This window comes from Schistocerca piceifrons, unplaced genomic scaffold, assembly GCF_021461385.2.
Source record: "Schistocerca piceifrons isolate TAMUIC-IGC-003096 unplaced genomic scaffold, iqSchPice1.1 HiC_scaffold_1870, whole genome shotgun sequence".
In the NCBI taxonomy this organism is placed as follows: Eukaryota; Metazoa; Arthropoda; class Insecta; order Orthoptera; family Acrididae; genus Schistocerca; species Schistocerca piceifrons.
The window spans coordinates 1,346,610-1,365,140 of NW_025727757.1; the positions used below are offsets into that span (position 1 = coordinate 1,346,610).

At 40.9% G+C, this 18,531-nt stretch overlaps 1 protein-coding gene across 3 annotated transcripts in view; it reads left to right on the forward strand.

Moving 5' to 3' along the window:
* LOC124741106 (BTB/POZ and MATH domain-containing protein 4-like) overlaps positions 1–17,261 on the forward strand; it is a 56,480-nt gene extending 39,219 nt beyond the window's left edge. For all 3 annotated transcript variants that reach the window (XM_047248642.1, XM_047248644.1, XM_047248643.1), the window contains exons 4-5: positions 9,038–9,187; positions 16,687–17,261. In XM_047248642.1, the coding sequence (XP_047104598.1) occupies positions 9,038–9,187; positions 16,687–17,173 (637 nt within the window). In that variant the 3' untranslated portion in view covers positions 17,174–17,261. The remainder of the gene's footprint in view (positions 1–9,037; positions 9,188–16,686) is intronic.
* Positions 17,262–18,531: the final 1,270 nt, after the last annotated feature.

The following is an 18,531-nucleotide window of genomic DNA, read 5'->3' on the forward strand; positions in this document are numbered from 1 at the left end:
CTTCCAATATCCGCCATTTTTTTCTGTCGAAGTTTTAGGAGATTCACCTGTATATTTGCGTCATAGTAAAACTTCTTCCAGACGAGACACGAATCCGGAATAGCAGAAGTTGTTAAGGCGACTGCTCGCATAAAGTGGGATATCCACGTTGGGGTCCCAGTCTGGCACAAATTTTCATACGTCACCAATAAATTATAGAGCAAAAAGATGGTTCAAATGGCTCTGAGCACTATGGGACTTAACATCTGAGGTCATGAGTCCCCTAGAACTTAGAATAACTCAAACATAACTAACCTAAGGACATCACATACATCCATGCCCGAGGCAGGATTCGAACCTGCGACAGTAGTGGTCGCGCGGTTCCAGACTGAAGGGCCTAGAACCGCTCGGCCACAAGGGCCGGCAAATTATAGAGCACATTTCGTCTGTTCCTTCAGACATGAATCCTTGTATGAAGGACATACTATAGAAGGTTTTTAAACACAGGCACTGTAGGTAGTATTTACATGCCCAGGCAAAGGCCGCGACAACAGTAAGTGAGTTTCTTCCTGTGTGAGTGTTACAGTGACTGTTCTACAGCAAGACATGGAAACTCACGGTGATGTGTCGAGCTTTGGGTCGGTCATTGAAGCACGCTCCCATGGACGAAGTGGTTGCGGCGACCACTCGTGTACAGTGGGATATTCTGATTCCAGTCCAGGTCTGATATCAAGTTTCATACGTCAACAGTAAACTGTACAGTTGGAGTGACGTATTCGCCGTTGTGAATAAGTTTCCTGTATTTTACACAGCTGTAGATCACAGCAGCATCTGTTTTTTCAGACATGCATGCATGTCTGAAGGACATTGCATAGTAGGCTCTTATTTCTCTTCCTCGTGATGACTGGGTGTTGTGTAATGTCCTTCGGTTGGTTAGGTTTAAGTAGTTCTAAGTTCTAGGGGACTGATGACCAGAGATGTTAAGTCCCATAGTGCTCAGAGCCATTTGAACCATTTGAGTAGGCTCTTAAACACAGACACTGAAATTAGTAATGAGATTTTCTGATGGCTCACGAGGCTTTCGTTAAATTCTCATGAGAGTTTCATCAAATCACCGTACTAAACTGAGTATGCCAGCAGGTAAGTTAGCCTCCAAAAATCCTGCAATAGCAAGACGTTCATAGCTTTGTGAATGATTTTGGTCTTATTTGTAGTCGTCATTTGCATTAATTTGCATGTGTACAACAAGCTGTTATTTACGTTAGCTCATCAAGAGGTTGAAGAAAGACGAACATTAGCTCTGACCGCTGCAGGTGCCATTCTAGTGACAGACACAATGATGGGCTGCTCAGATCACAGACAGACACAGTGACATGTGCTGTTGGCAGCTAGGGCAAGCACGCTCTGTTCTTTGTGCTGTACATGCTACCCTAAACCTCTTCATTCAAAGTAACCTTACAAAGCAAGTGTCGATCAAACATGTGCCCCACTCTTCTCCAAGGTCACGGAACGGGGGCCTACCATGACCGGTTCAAGATGTCCCGCGTCGCGATGGCATCGGCCTCTGAGTTAGGCATAGCTTCCACTGTGTGGGGTGTTGGTGTTTGATTACACCGCTTAGTATCCTGTGAGGCTTTCGACTGAAATTCTCTTTGCCTCTGCGCGTTATTCAGCATATTTGCGTTACTTTTCTGGCCGCATTCCGCTGTCTATTGGTTATTTGGTTGTCTGGTATTGTTTTGCGTTTGCCAACGATCGGCTGACTGTTGCCGGAGGCTTGTGTCTGTACATACTGTACAGGCTGGCCATGCGCTTCTCGCCCTTTGTAGTTGTTTTTGCTAAAGTTTTGCCCATTTCTCTTATATTCGCCTTTACATTTACGACTTTCTCCATTGCCCTTGTGATTATCGTTACCATTATCCATAAATCTCTGTGACGCTATCGGCTTATTAAAAGGCTTGGGTTGTACTTGTCTCTCTTCGTTTATCAAATCTATTGAGTGCAGTACAGATAGAAAGAATTCAATTTCCGGGATGTTAATGAGTTTTCCCCTAACGTGGGCAGGAAGACGGCTCTTTAAAATTTTCAGCTTCAGACAGCGGATTCGTCCAGGCCTGGTTTTATTCAAATATTTTTCAAAATATCCTCGTAATCTTCCATACTTGCTATTGAACGCAGCTGGGTTGAATACTTCACGTCTGAGCCTCTCTTGTACGGCCGCAGACCAATACTTATCCAGAGATGCCGTCTCATTCTGCTCATAATAGTGACAGCGTTCCGATATGTCCGTAGCTCACAGCAGAACGTCACTCTGTGTGTTCAACAACAATTCTAATTTTCTGGGCTTCGTTCAAGGTACGAGGTAAAACATTTCGAAATGGTCTGATAAAGATCACAGGGTGTGTTCTTCTCCCTTTATAAGCAAACATCGGGAATAGTCGATGCGAAAGTAATCCCTCATCTGCAAGTAATGTTGACAAACACGCCGCTCTGTCAGTGACAGTCATGTTTATGTTCGCTTGTGGCGTATCCATGGTAACTGCGCTTGCTCGACAGGTGCAACTGCCGGCAAGTGTTGTTGAATTGTGCAACCTTCGCTATTTCCCTTCTAAGGGCTAATCCAGAATTGTTGGTAACCAGTGAAGGCATCTAAGAGCATAGCTTTGTTTTCTGTCATATGCTGTTTTGGGATGTCCGTAGTTTTAGCAACACTGCCTCGCAACCTTTCCTCTGCTTCGTGTAACACCAGTCTGTTTTAGCAGGAAGTCCGCTTTCCTTGTCTTTTAGAGCTCTAAAGAGCTCTACAGTATTTACATAAGGGCCACGCGGGGTAGCCATGCGGTCTAAAGCGTCTTGTCACGGTCCGCGCGGCTCCCCCCGTCAGTGGTTCGAATCTTCCCTCGGGCATCGGTGAGTGTGCTGTCCGTAGCGTAAGTAAGTTAAGTGTGTAAGCTTACGGAGCGATGACCTAAGCAGTTGGGTCCCATAAGATCTTACCACAAGTTTACAGTACCTACATAGATTTTGCACTCTGACACTACCTTTCCAGCAAAGGTGCTGCCCTTCTCCAGCATCCCAGCTTCAGCTTTTTCAGTTATTTCCTTTACATCTACACATAGTATACCTCTCTGTTTTTAGCAAATTCTGACTCTAAAATGCTCTACTCTTAGACTCAAGTTTTGTATTTCTGTAGTTAGATTTTTGCTTACGTCTTGCAGCTCGCTGACTACGTTCGTGACATTTTTTACCGACGCATCCACATGGGATTGCGTGTCCTGAACTTGACAAAATGCTTTACTGAGGTTTTTCAACTCACCTGCAAGTTGTTCCCGATTACAAATTGCGGATCTTACCTTTTCCGTTAACATATTTATATTGCGGGACATGTCGGTAATTATTTATTGTTTTAGTTGTTTACCGTGCTCTGTGAACTTACCGGATAATTCGTCAGATAATTCAGTGCGTACATTTTTGCCCACTTCTCTGAACTGTTGACTAACACTATTCTTGAATTCGTTAAACGCCTGGTTTTGCTGTGCAAACTGTTGTGTTAGTTGCATTAGCTGTGTCAGAGTGTGTGTCTCACTGGTATTTGCATTGCTTTTGTGAACTGTTTCCTGTGCTTGTGTCCGCGACGTTGTGAGCAGATAATCAAAGGAATTTTCGCTGTTGTGCACTTCAGATTCACTATCTGAGAAAATGTTTCCCGGTGAGACCTGAGAAATTGGCTCATAGAGCGTCATAAGAGCGGCATCATTAGTTATATTACCAGTATGACAATTTTTTAATAATGGGACGCCAACCTCGTCGTTTTGGTAGTTATTGGCCAGTTCACGAGTTGGTGCGTGACCTTCAACTGTTACCAAGCTCGGATTTCCGCCATCTTGGCATATTGTATTTTGTAATGAATTTTCAACAATGGCCATTTCCTTTGACTCCATTCTGAATAAAATTATAAAAGGAAAAGAATTTTAAACAGGGAACTTTGTTTGAATCGCTATCCTTCAATTAAATCTTGACTTTATACATATCTTCGTCTTTTCTATAGAAATCCACTTTCCGTAAAGGATATTAATTGGAAGGAACAAGGATTATCTACTGCGAGAGAGACGGCGCCAAGCAGGGCCATATAAGCATACAGCGTAGCAACTTCCTACTTTAACCGCTGAAATTCGCATTCCCAGTATATCTCGTTCGTAGGCAGAAATTCATTTTAATTTGCTCCTTCAAGTTGTTAATAGTTTCAACCTCACGGACATGTAAACCTCCAACAAAGGCCTCATTAGTTTTTTTTTTTTTTTTTTTTTTTTTTTTTTTTTTTTTTTTTACAATCGTATTGGCTTACACTTACTAGGATCACGTTAACAACTTCAGTTCCTCTCCTTCCTTTGGTGTTGTATCCTATTTTTTCAGGATTCCCTCATTTTATCCCCATGAAGTCTCTTCTTTTCTTCTGTCCATGTTGTTCATGATTTTTTATTTCTTCTGCTTTGAAAGCCTTCCGAATTTTGTATTTTGTTTTTAAAATGGTTTCTTTCTGCTATTTCTGATTCTTTTAAGTTGTTTCTTTCAAGATCTTTTCTTACTTCTGTAATCCATGCTATTGTCGATTTCTTCTTCCAGAAATATAGCAGTATTTGGTTTGTTGGTCTATTTCCATCCATTCGGTGGAGATGTCCAAAAAAGGTTAATCTTCGTTTGGCCATTACTGCAGATATTTTCTCTATATTTTTGGAGATCTCCTCATTACTTCATATTTTCCAACCATCTGCGGTTTTCATTGCACCCATTATTTTTCTAATAATCCTTCTTTCCAGTACCTCTAGTTTGTCCATCTTGTAGTTCATCATTAGTCATTCAGATCCATATAAACATTCAGGTTGTACCACTGTGGTGCAGTGTTTTAGTTTTGTTTTTCCACCTATTCATTTCTTGTTGTAAATATATTTGGTCAAACCATATGCCCTTTCCATTTTGTTAATTCTTACATCTATTCCAGATTTTTCTAGTCCAATCTGTTGTATAGTTTCTCCAAGATATTTAAAATTATTTACTCTCTCTATTTTACCTATTTGTGTTTCTATGTATTTTGGTGCATTTTTTATATTTGTCATGAATTTTGTTTTTTCAGCTGAAATGGATCATTTACCTAAAAAAATTTTTTTCTTCAAGAATTGAAAGGTCTGTTCACATTCCTCTCGCCGGCGTCGTGTCACGGTTGCCATTGAATAGTGGCGGGGGGACTAGAAATGTGATATATAAATTGAAATCTTAATAAATATTTGCTGTTTAAATAATTAAAAAGAAAATTTTGAGAGAATGATTGAAAAAAAAATAAAAGGCACACATATCCTGTGTGAACTTTAACTGGCTCTAATAGAAACGGACCTCCAATATTCAGTACATGTATTCAGCATTCAACATTCGTAAATTTACATACATCCTTTTCTTGTTACCGCTATTGTGTATGAATATTTGTATGACAAAACTGGTTCGGATCGAACCTCCTCTGCTGAAGCGAATTCTTGTTGTTATCTTCGATCCTCTTGATGCAGAATTCCCAGCGCAGCACTGTAAAGCCACAACGACCTCTGACTGTGTTCCCTGTATGCTTCAATTTATCTGTCAGACAGCGAATTATTAATTATGGTACAGTGACTCGTAACAGCACACTTGTTTCAATCCGTGTCTTCGCTCTTCTTGGGATTCACAGAATGAATAGCGTTCAGTTTTGAATTGGAATGTCGACACCTTTTATTTCACAGATAAGAGAGACATCAGTATCTACCAACCTATATCACTACTGATATCATTTTCCAAAATTTTTGAGAATGAGATGTATTCTAAAAGAGTATTACATCTTGGCAACAATAATGTCCTCAGGAAATCACAATTTGGGTTTCAGAACGGTTGCTTCACTGAGAATGCTGTTTACATGTTCACACACCAGATATTACAAGCATTACATAACAAAATAGTACCGGTAGGTATTTTCTGTGACCTATCCAAAGCATTTGATTCTGCAAATCATAGTATACTTCTTGATAAATTGAAGTTTTTTGGGATTGATGGTATAGCCAACCAATGGATCATGTCATATCTGATCAAAAGAATGCAAAAATTTGTACTTATTAGTAATTCAACAAACAGAATCCAGGGACATAATTCTGACAGGGGAGAAATCACGTATGGGTTTCGCCTAGGTTCAATCTTACGTCCACTAGCGTTTCTCACATATATAAATGATCTACAGTCTAATGTACAACAAGCAGAACTAGATCTTTTTTCAGGTGACACCAGTATGGTAATCACTCCCAGTATACATGCAGAAATTGAAAACATGGTGAACAAAGTTCTCAAAAGTATCATTGACTGGTTTTCTGCGAATGGTCCCACCCTGAATTTCACAAAGACACATATTATTCAGTTCTGTACCTCCAGGGGTACTGCACCAATGATAAGTGTAACATGTTGTGATGAAATAATTCACATAGTGGGAAATTAAAAAATCTTTGGTGTCCATATTGATGAGAATTTAAATTGGAAAAAACACAAATTTCGGAACTCATAAGACAATTTAGTTTAGCCACATTTTAACTTAGTCGTAGTAAATTTTGAAGAGATAGAAATCAGTAAGTTTACATATTTTGCTTATTTACATTCAGTAATGTCATACCGAATAATGATCTGAGGTAACTCATCATTAAGAAAGAAGGTCGTCATTGGCCAGAAACATGCTGTAAGAACAATATGTGGTGCGTACCCATGATCACCTTGTAGACATCTGTTCGAAGAGTAGGGTATCCTGACCACTGCTTAACACTATATTTACTCCCTCATGAAGTTTGTTGTAAATAATCCACTACAGTTCAAAAGCGACGATAAGGTATGTAATTACAATACTAGCAGAAAAATGACATTTATTAATCAACATTAAGGTTGTCTTTAGCACAGAAGAGGGTGTACAAAGCTGCAAAAAAATTTTGGCAGCTTACCCACTGATATAAAACGTCTAACAGATGGCAAGGTGAAATGTGAAAATAAACTGAAAAAGTCTCTCCTTGACAACTCCTATTCTGTAGAAGATTTTCTATGTTTGTAATGTGTAAAAGATGGTGGGATAACTCAATCTGTATATATTACTTACATTTTGGAGAAAAAATAAGTGTATGGTGATGTTTAGAGTACAAGTAGAAGTACAAATTAATTTGCAATATGAATGCACCAATAATATTAGGAACCAACATGCCTCATACTAACGACATTGCACAACATCGTATCACTGGTATAATTTCCCCTTTGTAATTTGTATCCCATTTCTTCGTGCTCTAGGTTTATTTTCGTATCATTCTTACACACAACAGAGACGAAACAACCGAAAAAGATTTTTAGCACACATCTCTCCAGATTCTTCCTCCAACAGTCGGATTCGTGACTGCTAAGGGGAGGATGTGAAAAATTTTAGAAAATTGATTTTTCAAAGATATGCCTATTTTGTACCGCATATCTTCCTGAATAGTACGATGTATAAAAAATATAAATTTTAGTGATTATAGGCCAAACCCCTTTGCACAGCTTCAATCCTACACAAAGTCACCAGGGTAATAAATACAGAACAAAGGGTGCTGCTACAAATGTGACACCAATGGCTCAGGACTTTAACGGAAGCCACCAAACCTATATCAGGGACCTTGCAAATGAAAACTTATTGAAGAAATGTGTTCATGGTGGTACCCAAAAACCAAATGAAAGATTTAACCAATGTGTACGGGAAATATTGCCAAAAACCATTTTTCTTGGACAAAATGCAGTTGCTATTTGTGTTTATGATGCGGTTTCATGTTTTAATGATTGTGTGCAAAGCAGGAAATATGTTTTAGAGAAAATGGGAATAAAGACCGGAGTGAACTGCATCAAAGCTTTGTATGCGATAGAGAGTGTGTAGTGAAAGCAGATAAATTATTTTTGGCGGTGATAAAGTCAGGAATGTGAAAAGAATGAAAACCGACCAAGAAAATGCAAAAGAACTTGCTTATGGTGCTGGACAGTTCTAAAGGAATGACACATACAAGCAGAAACTTTAATGCCCATTTTCCGCAAAACAGACATTTCTTAACTTAGGTGCATGTAACATTCATAATAAGTATCCTATTACTTTAAAACTTGGTATGCTCATTAAACACAAACTCCTTAATGCAAATCTCTAGAATTTTGCAAGTCGATTAAAAACTGTGCTAAAAATTTAGGTAATATAACTATAAAACTTGAGTTTTCTCTAAAGATGAAGTTAACAATGCTACAGCACATTCATTTTCTCATAAATTAAATACATTCTAGAGTTTCATGTACCTGTAAGCATGGTTTGCATGCCGTGCATGATTCATCGAAGGATCTCTCTTACTTATGAAGAAAGGTGTACCTATAGCGACAACTGCAGCCGATAGGAAGAGGAAAAATTACGAAATTTCACATGTAACAAAAATTATTTCTTTATGTTTTTGCAGTTCCACTGCTATGAGTGTGAATACTGAATCCTTCCTGGACATTCTAACGAAGTTTTATGATTTTATTTGTAAAAGTACAGACTGTGGAAACTAAAACGTTCTCTGGTGTCTCTCCTGCTCCAAGTCGGCCGGTTTGACATTCTACCCCCCATAACACACGAGCTAGGAACACCATCCCATAACGACAGCACTACATTAATTGCATTGGAGGGATACTGTCATTCAAATTTCTTTGTGATTTATATTGTTATGTATTGAAACTATGTTGACTAATAGTTGTCATAAGCATAATTGTTGAGCTTAGTATGAACCTTACATTTGTGCTTTGTTTTGCACGAAATACTGTGTAGTATGCTAGCCTACAAGTATGAGAAAATTAGGAGATGCAATGTGTGAAGTGATTAGCTGAACGCCTTAGTTGTCCCACTACTGTCTTTGGTAGTGTGTGTTCCATTATCTGTGTGGGAACAGTACCTCAGCAGTACTGTCTGTGGTAATCTGACCACTGGCTTCGATTTGAAAACCCTTCTCGAAGCAGTGTTCCTTCTGTGCAGCACGCGAAGCTCTGGAGAGAGCAGGACCGGCCCCTCCTCGCAGCCGCACAGTGGCCCCAGCGACGACGGCCGGAGCCCAGCCACAGCTGCGCCCCCCACCACTCCCCAGGCCACTCCACAGCCTGATGACGCTACCGTCTCTCACCTGCGGTGAGTTCTGTCACAATAACAGCTTTACGCGTTGGGTAGTTAGCCCAGTGTTAAAGTGAAGAAATCGAATGTTGCTATTTTATGTTTTTGACGAAGCAGATCTTATAGTTCTGGTATTAATTTATTTCTTTTATAAATTATGATGTTTGACGAGGCAAGGATCTACAGCTCTGCATCGTGACGTATTTTCAATTCCTAACACAACTGACCCACTTAATGCAGTTACTTGTGTAAGATACTTCCCCAAAGATAGCGAGTGGTGAGTTAGAGGCAATTTCTGTTTTCAGCGATGATTTGCTATATTATGAATTAATTCTGCAGAGACCGGATCTTGTTCGTTTCTTCTGACTTGCAACCATGTTCAGTATTATTCAGTATTGGGCTGCCTCACCAAATAACCAGGAATCTCTGAAACTCCCACTGTCACTTGCATTTCCGCGATTACCCTCCCAACACTCTAATGAGATATTCTCTCAAGGGTCTGTGGGAACCCCACCACTGGGGGAGGAGAATCAGTTGAGATCCATATCTTACCCTACTACGAGAGATGTATGTGAGAACCTCTAGTGGCAGTTTTTGGAAATCATTCGTGACAACATCAGCCTCTACTAAACTGTCGGTATCTTGCTGATTAACGCAGGCATGTTGGATTAATAAAAACCAGGTCAATTGTAATGCGTGCGGATCGTTGAGTGGAGATGGACACAGCAGCCATATCTCGCCACCTGTAATACCCTCTGTGTCTCAGGGAGTTTTACTGCTGACATTGCAAAAGTTTTTCTTTTTATTCACTGCAGACCAGCTTCAGCGTAAATTCGTCATCACGTCACTTTTCTTCTTTGAAATATTTGATCTATAGTGGTAGCCACAGATATTTGACTGTCGCTTCGTGAAATAATGATAATCTGATAGTGAACTGATATTGTTGCAAAATGCATTTCAGTGGCTAGCTGAATTCTACAGGCCCAAGAGTGGCAATTCAGAGTATTCAACATGCTTTTACAATTAATCAGAGTAGAATCCAACAAGTTATTGGACAATAGAGGAGTATGTACCTATTCAAGGGGAAATAAGGAAGGTTACCCAGTATTTTAACGTTGACATGGGATAAGTAATGTTTCAGGTTACTTAAGAAAACATCTCTCCCAGTTATTCAAGGATATCGGGCTTTAATTACCTTTTATGGTCGGCCACAGATGTACAATGTCATTAGATTTAATGTCTGTGCCAAATTGAGCAAGATACAGAGAAGGTATGGTGAAATTATATAAATAAGACAGCCTGACGAGTATATACCTAATTTCTCGTACTCAAATAGCATCAACCATTCAACATAAGAAGACAACCGACGATAAGGAAGTGTAGCAGGAAAGACTAAAGATAGAGAGCACAGGGAAGAATATTTTGTGGATAATCCAGAAACTCATTATGCAGCATAATGAATAACGCTGAATACAATTTCAGGGATAGTCTTTAAATTACGTTGCACATACTGGGCACGAAATTAGTACAATCTCAGTAGAAAAGCGGCAGAAAACAAAGTAGAAAATAAATTATTGTGGTTGAATTAGAAACAAGACATGGAAAAGGAAGAATGTTTCAGCATAAAAAGACTGACATAAAAAGTTAAGAAAGCTGGCTAAAAATCGAGAGGGAAACAACAGCATGCGGAAATAAAAGATAAAGAGCAGGAAATGATACATATTAACAAAATATTTGATAATGGAGTGAAAATTTTGTTGGCAGAGAGTTAAGAAAACCAGGCTGGGGAACAGATCGAGTGTAACATGGTACTGATGTGAATAACAATATACAGGGCGAAGACAGTGAAGGCTTCCTTTTTTCTTGGGCATCAGACAGTTGTGGTGACTAATAAAAGGCCCTACATAAAAAAATACAGCCTTTCGAAGACTAAAACCGACAACTACTTTAAACAAAAATAGTTTACAATCATAAATACACTGATAGAAAAGAATCACAAAACCAAAAACTTGTCAATACAGAGTAGTGAAACATCAAGGATACATTTACCTGGGTAACATATTTAACTGATTAACACTGCAAGATCGCAGGTCAATGTAGGTGTGAGATAAGCCACTGGAAACGTGAAATGGTCATACACTGTGATAAGGTCGAATTAAAACATGCAGACATGCATGAATTGTGTTGCTCAAGTATTGGACGAGAGTTTGTGGAATGGAGTTCGATGTCAGAGGCACTTGGTTGGTCAGTACAGGGACCGTAATGCTGTTTGTGAATGATGCTGGAGTTACTGTATGATGATGTCCCATATCTGCTCGTCTGGGAACGGACCTGATAATTGAGCATGCCAGGAGACATGTCAACACCCTATAGAGCATGTTGACCTACAACAGCGGTAAGTCAGCTAGCGTTATACTGTTGGAAAACTCCCCCTGGAATGCTGTTCATTAATGGCACCAGAATGGGTCGAATCAGCAGATAGAAACAGATATTTATACTCAAGGTGTGTGGGATAACAACGAGAGTGTTCCTGCTGTCATATAAAATCGCACCCCAGACCATGACTCCAGGTTTAGGTCCAATGTGTTAACACACAGATAGGTTGGTTGTAGACCCCCAACTGGCTCCTTCTAAATCAAAACATGGTCATTACCGGCAGCGAGGCTGAACCAGCTTTCATATCAGAAAATACAACAGAGTTCGACCATGCCCTTCAGTTTGCCATCACTGAAGTGCCAAATGGTGGTGGTGTGGGATCAGTGGAACACACGCTACAGAGCATCTTGCTCGGAGCTGTCCGTGAAGTAACCGATTTGTAATACTTCATTGTGTTACTTGGTGCCAACTGCTGCTCAAACTGCTGCTGGAGATGTATTACAGTGCGCCAGAGCCATACAGTGAACACGATGGTCTTCCATCTCAGTAGTGTCACGTGGCTGTCTGGAAGCCAGTCTTCTTGCGACGGAATATTCTTGGAATCACCGCAGCCAGGAGGCCTGCATAGTGGCTACATGCCTGTCAAATGTTTATGCATCACGGTTGGAACATCCAGCTTCTCATAGCCCTATTACAGATTTCGTTTAATCTCTGTGAGATGTTCATAACGGCGTCTCTGTCGTGTCGAAGGAAATTTTGACTAACATCAGCTTACTGCATCCAATCTCAAAGGTAACTAACGCTCACGCTCGTTACAGCGTGTAATTACAACAAGCTTGATTTGCTTCCTCATAATGGTACTACTAGCGCCACTCTTAAGCGACGCGACTGCCACAGAAAGTCATCATCATTCAGATGTAGAAACACACGTCAATGTATATACCACTGCAAAAGAAAAAGACGTTTTTTAACATTGTTACCAAGAATCTCAAAAAGCTCTTAAACAACTTACTTCACATTTTTACAAGATAGATAAATGCTGGGACAGTGTTTCTGTTATATACCAATGGTTTAGGAGTGCGCCATTGATTAGTAATGAAAACATTCGAACACAGACGCTTCTTAACCTCTGAAAAAAATTAAGAGAAGTGGCAGCAGAAGTCATCCAGTTTAAGAGGTCGCCATCTTTCTGACAAAGGCCAAAGAGAGTGTGTGTGTGTGTGTGTGTGTGTGTGTGTTTGGAGCTACAGGCGCTCATCGACAAGGTTATCAGCTTCCTGGCAACCAATAATAGAAGGGTCAAAGAGGGAGGAGGAAAGGATAGAGCTTCAAGGAACTCTATTGCCCTTCAGGTAGGAAACTGCCCCTAGAAAGCTGGAGAATCAAAAGGGATCAATGACATGAGGATGCAGAAGGCAATGGAATCTAATAAGTTAAAACCACGTAACTTGCATCCACAGGAAATATGACAGTAACAGGAAAACGGTTGTGATGCCATCTGCGTTGTGGAAAGATTCCAGACAAGTTATTCTTTTGGATCTCTGCAAATTGTCTGTCATGGTGGAAGTGACTATGAAATAGAGACGGAATAAGTTATTGTGGGATAAGATTCTATGACTTGGAGCTTTGAATTCAGAAGTTTGATTGTAATTGGAAAGCTAGAGAGTCTAAAAACGGAAGTGCAAAAGCCCAGTCTAGATACATTGGGGGTCACTGATGTGAGCTAGGAAAAGGCTAAGCATTTATCTTAAGACACATTGAGGTATATCATCAGCAGCAGAAAATGCTATGTTGGGAGGAGGGATCGTTATGAATAGGAAAATAGGGGAGAGAGCAGACTACTGTGAACTTCTCAACGACAGAGTTTCTCTCACCAGATTCGACATCAAGCGAATTCAGACAGCGACAGTTCAGGTACACATGCCAATGACACAAGTAAAAAGGAGAAAAGGAAGTATGAAATTAAAATGCGGTTGCAGGGGAAGGAGAAGCAGAAAGGGTCATCGGATATATGGGATTGGCATTGGGATGACAGAGATGAAAGTCTAATTGAGTTGTACAACCAATGTGAGATGGTATTTACGAATACTCTGTTCAGGAATCGTGTGACGAAAAAGTATACTTGGAAGAGACCCAGAGACACTGAAAGAGTGCTGTTGGATTACATCATGGTCAGAGATTCGAAATCAGATATTGGACTGTAAGGTGTACTCAGATGTAAATACAGATCTAATAATTATGAAGAGTAGAGTGAAGTTCAAGAGAATCGTCCAGAAGAATCAGTGTAGAAAGATGTATCATAATGCAGTACTGAGAAATGATGAGATGTATTTGAAGTTTACCAACGATGTGGATATGGCGGTAAGGAACAACACAGTAGGCTGTTCAGTTGAATACGAGTGTACATCTCTAGAATGTAAAATAACCGACGGTGGACAGACGACACAGATAAAGGGAAGCTAACTTCGGAGAAACCCTTAGTAACAGAAGAAATACTGCAACTGATCGACGAAAGAAGAAAATATAGAAATGTTCAGAGAAAGACAGGAATACAGCTACATTCACTGATGTGGCAAGAGTCGTGGGATACCTCCTAATATCGTGTCAGACCTTCTTCTGCCCAGCCTAGTACGACAACTCGACGTGGCGGGGACCCGAGAAGTCGTTGAAGTCACTTGTAAAAATATTTTGCTGTGCTGTCCCTGGAGCCACCCACTACTGCGAATGTGTTGCTGGTGGAGGATTTTGTACAGGAACTGACCTGTCGATTATGTCCCATAAATCTTCTATGGGATTCATGTTGCGCGATCCAGATGGCCAAATCATTTACACGAGTTGTCCACAATGTTCCTCAAATCAGTTGCGGACAGTTGTGGCTCATTATATCGTTGTTTGAGAAAATGGAGTCAAAAAATGGCTGAAAATGGTCTCGCACTAGCCAAACATAACCATTTCCAGTCAACGATTGGTTCAGCTGGACCAGAGGACTCAGTCCATTCCACATAAACACAGCGCACACCATTATGGAGCCACAGTGTCTTGTTGTCAACTAGGGTCCACAGTTTTGTGGGGTCTACGTCACACTCGAACACCACCATCAGTTTTCACCAACGGAATTCGAGACTTATCTGACCAAGCTTTTCCAGCCGCCTCGGATCCTACCATTTTAGTCACGAGACCAGGAAAGGAGCTGCAGGTGATACCATACTGTTAGTAAAGGTACTAGCATTGGACATCTGTTACCACAGCCCATTAATCCCAAATTTAGCCGCACTGTCCTCACAGATACGTTAGTCGTACATTCTACATCGATTTCTGCATTTATTTCACACAGTGTTGCTTGTCTATTAGCACTGACCACTATGGTAGACAAAAATGTTCTTCGTTTTTTTTCCAACTTAACAGAACTGCACACTCAATTCGACTACTGGTTTAATGTGCTCAGCATAGTTTGTGACCGCCTGACAAAAACAGGGCAAGCTGCGAACGAAGTCATCACTCTCAAGTGGAGGCAATAACATCATTCTTCCTGCAGAGCAACTCACAAGATTTATGGAATTGTTTGTGGATGCTTATGTGATGCAACCCATCTCCCTAGTGTATCCGCAATATGCTCAATGGGATTGAAATTGGGATCTCCCATGTGTGCAATATCTTCTATTTCCAAGAAAACGTCAATCACCTGATCTGTATGAGGCATATCCCTATGAGGCCACAGCACCTCGCAACAATGGCATATGAGTTCCCCAGATCTCGTTACGATACCTGACAGGAGTTAACCCTTGCCAATTCACCCATACAGTGTCATGAAGAGGTGTCAACGTAATCGCTGCCCACACCATTAAAGATCCTTCTGAATAACAGGCTTGTTCCTCAATGTTTGGGCTCCAAAATCCTGTTCCACGTTCCCTCCATATGCAAATCTGTCGATAATCACTCTCCAGTCCACACTGGGATTCACCTGTGAAAATAACATTGGCCCATGGTTCAGCCATCCAGTTGCGTGTTGATGACTTTACATATTACTCTCTGTGGAGATGTGTCAGGGGTTCATATACAACAGGTCTCTGACTATATAGGCTACTCTGCTGTGGCCTTCTGTATAACGTTTGCCTCGATACAACACATCCAGTGCATACTGCGAGGTGTGATGCCAGTTGCCATGCAGTAGTAAGGCAGTACTGTGATGCCCTTTTAGCCAAATAGCGGTGCCCCCTTTCTCGTATCACACGTGTTGGATCCTGCCCTCGTCTTCGAGAGACAGTTTCTGTATCTACCAACTGTCGCCACATCTGAGAAACAACAGTAAGATCCACATTGAGCCACCAGGCCACTTCAGTTTGTGATTGTGCTGCTTCCATTCTTCCTATGGCCCTCCACTGCAGAGAGCCTGGCATGCGTCTTCTCTGTACCATACTCCACCGTCTGTGACTGTGCCTACAGAGATTGTGGATGTGGGACTACCCGGAAAACACTATCCCATTTCATAGGTGCACTGACTTCATTGTGAGCTTGGTTGTCTGTTGACTGGAATGCTGTCTTCCGTGTAGAACACGATGGTGCTGACATCTGTAGACAGTATGCATGATCATATCGTGAATTAGACACAGGACAGGGAAATCGCAGTTTGTTGCTTTAATTTTGGACACCAGTGTATTGTGGTAACCTTATTGGGGAGATGTGTTCTTGGAACTCATCACAGTTCTGCTTCTGCGATAGTGTTTCGTCCTCAGACGTGTGTCTTTGAAGAAATTATAATGTTACTTTAAATCCGTCTTGATTGCAAGTTTTTTTTATTATTCATATGACCGGTTTCGGTTCATTCAGAACCATCTTCAGATCTGATATTTAAGTTACAGGAGTAACCCGTCCAACTCAGCAACTTTCACATGCTACGTCACATATGTGACATAGCATGTGAAAGTTGCTGAATTGGACGGGTTACTCCTGTAACTTAAATATCAGATCTGAAGATGGTTCTGAATGAACCGAAACCGGTCATATGAATAATAAAAAAAACTTGCAATCAAGACGGATTTAAAGTAACATTATAAAATCACTGATTGCTGTCATCCCATAAGACATTATGTCTGTTTTTGCAAAATTTGAAGAAATTTGTTAGTATTGTCCTTTTGTTGCAGAAATCTATCTGGAGACATGAAGGGCGAGATGCTGATTGCTGCAGCTAAGGATGGGTCAGTGAGCAAAGTGCGAACGTTGCTGGCAGTGGGGGCGGACGTGGAGGCGAAGGACGAGAACAAGCGGACAGCACTGCACTGGGCAGCAGCCATGGGGCACGGGGAGGTGGCGGCCCATCTGCTGGAGGTAGGAGCAGGCGTTAACGCCAGGGACCGCTGGCAGAACACGCCTCTACATCTGGCTGCATGGAAAGGCCATGCAGCTGTGGTGCGGCTGCTGGCAGCTTCCTCTGCCGACCACAACGCCAGGGATCAAAGTGGGAGCACGCCACTGCACGATGCAGCACGGCGTGGCCGTGCAGAGGCGGCGGCTGCACTGTTAGAGGCAGGGGCCGACAGAGAAGACAGAAATTATGGTGGGGACACGCCGCTGGACCTAGCCGAGCGGAACAACCACCAGTCGCTCATAGACATCCTAAGATCAAGCTGAGTGTAATGCAGACGACTACGGAGTAAAATAAATAAAGCTTTCTGTGTAACCTCTGCTACTTTTAAAATAAACAATTCAGAAAAGTTAATCCTGCAGTCTTGCTTTGCACCCATATTTACGTAGTACATACAACGAATCCATTACCGTTACAACCAGAGTGAGAACTGTAGGTAGAAGGAGGGTGGAATGTGTGTTCTTATATGACAACTATCCACGGATTTCCGCCCAATAATATCCAAACAGTAGACTTTGTACACAATTTATTAAATTGCCAATGCTAAACTCTTTTAAGTAACAATATATTCGTGTAACTTACAGAGCTTAACAAATAGTTAAAACAAACAGCTTTAAAAACAATAACGGCGTCTTGCCACCATAAAATCAAATGACCTTTTACAATAGTGCCTTTGGAGTTTACCCAAGAGACAAAATCCACTAATATGTTAACTTGGCATTACAATTTAAAATCATTTATATAAGAAAAATCATGAGAAAGATAATGGCACTTGGCACTATTAAATCGAAGAAGCGCGACACACAACCAATAAATATAACAACAAAATAATAATTTGATATAACCAAAGGGCAAGGCCAACCCCCAATGCAAACACAAACGTGCGAGATCTCAACACTTCAAAGCCTTCCCACTAGAAACGGTCCCCGAAATAAATCACTGAGAGCTCCCCGACATGCCTCCCACAACTGTCCACTACTTATGCACCTTGGTTATGTTCTGTAACACACGACAGATAACATCAACACAAGATAAAATTTTAAAAATCAAATAACAATATAACATCCCGACAGCACATGATAACCATGGCGCCATTAACTCGGGCGCTCTTAACAAGTGCTGGAAGCCAACACACACAAATATTAATAAGCAATTCTCGCTTCTTAAAACAAAACAATAAAAGCCAAGCGCATATGAATAGTAAAACCACAGTCTTAGAAGTGCTTTAACGATACCAAACACAACTATTCCACCAAGTTAATAATAACACAGTGAGAAAAAAATACAAAACATACCACCAAATTCTGTTACACAAACCAAATTGACGAGATCATGTTGTTCAGGTCGCAGAAGACCACATATACCAAGCACCAGTAAATCAGTATGATATACTTTCCAAAAACGCCTTTCTTAGGCAGACTTTACCTAAAACATCAAATGCCAAATATACATGAACACAACTCCGGGTGGGTAACAGGAACCACCTATGTGAATTACTTCAAAAAAGGAACAAACAGATACCACCTAAGGTAACACTGAGCAGACTGGGTGGGCAACGACCCACTCAGCGAGATAACCAAAAGGTACTCCAGTTGAGCAAACAAATTAGTACCAACAAATACCG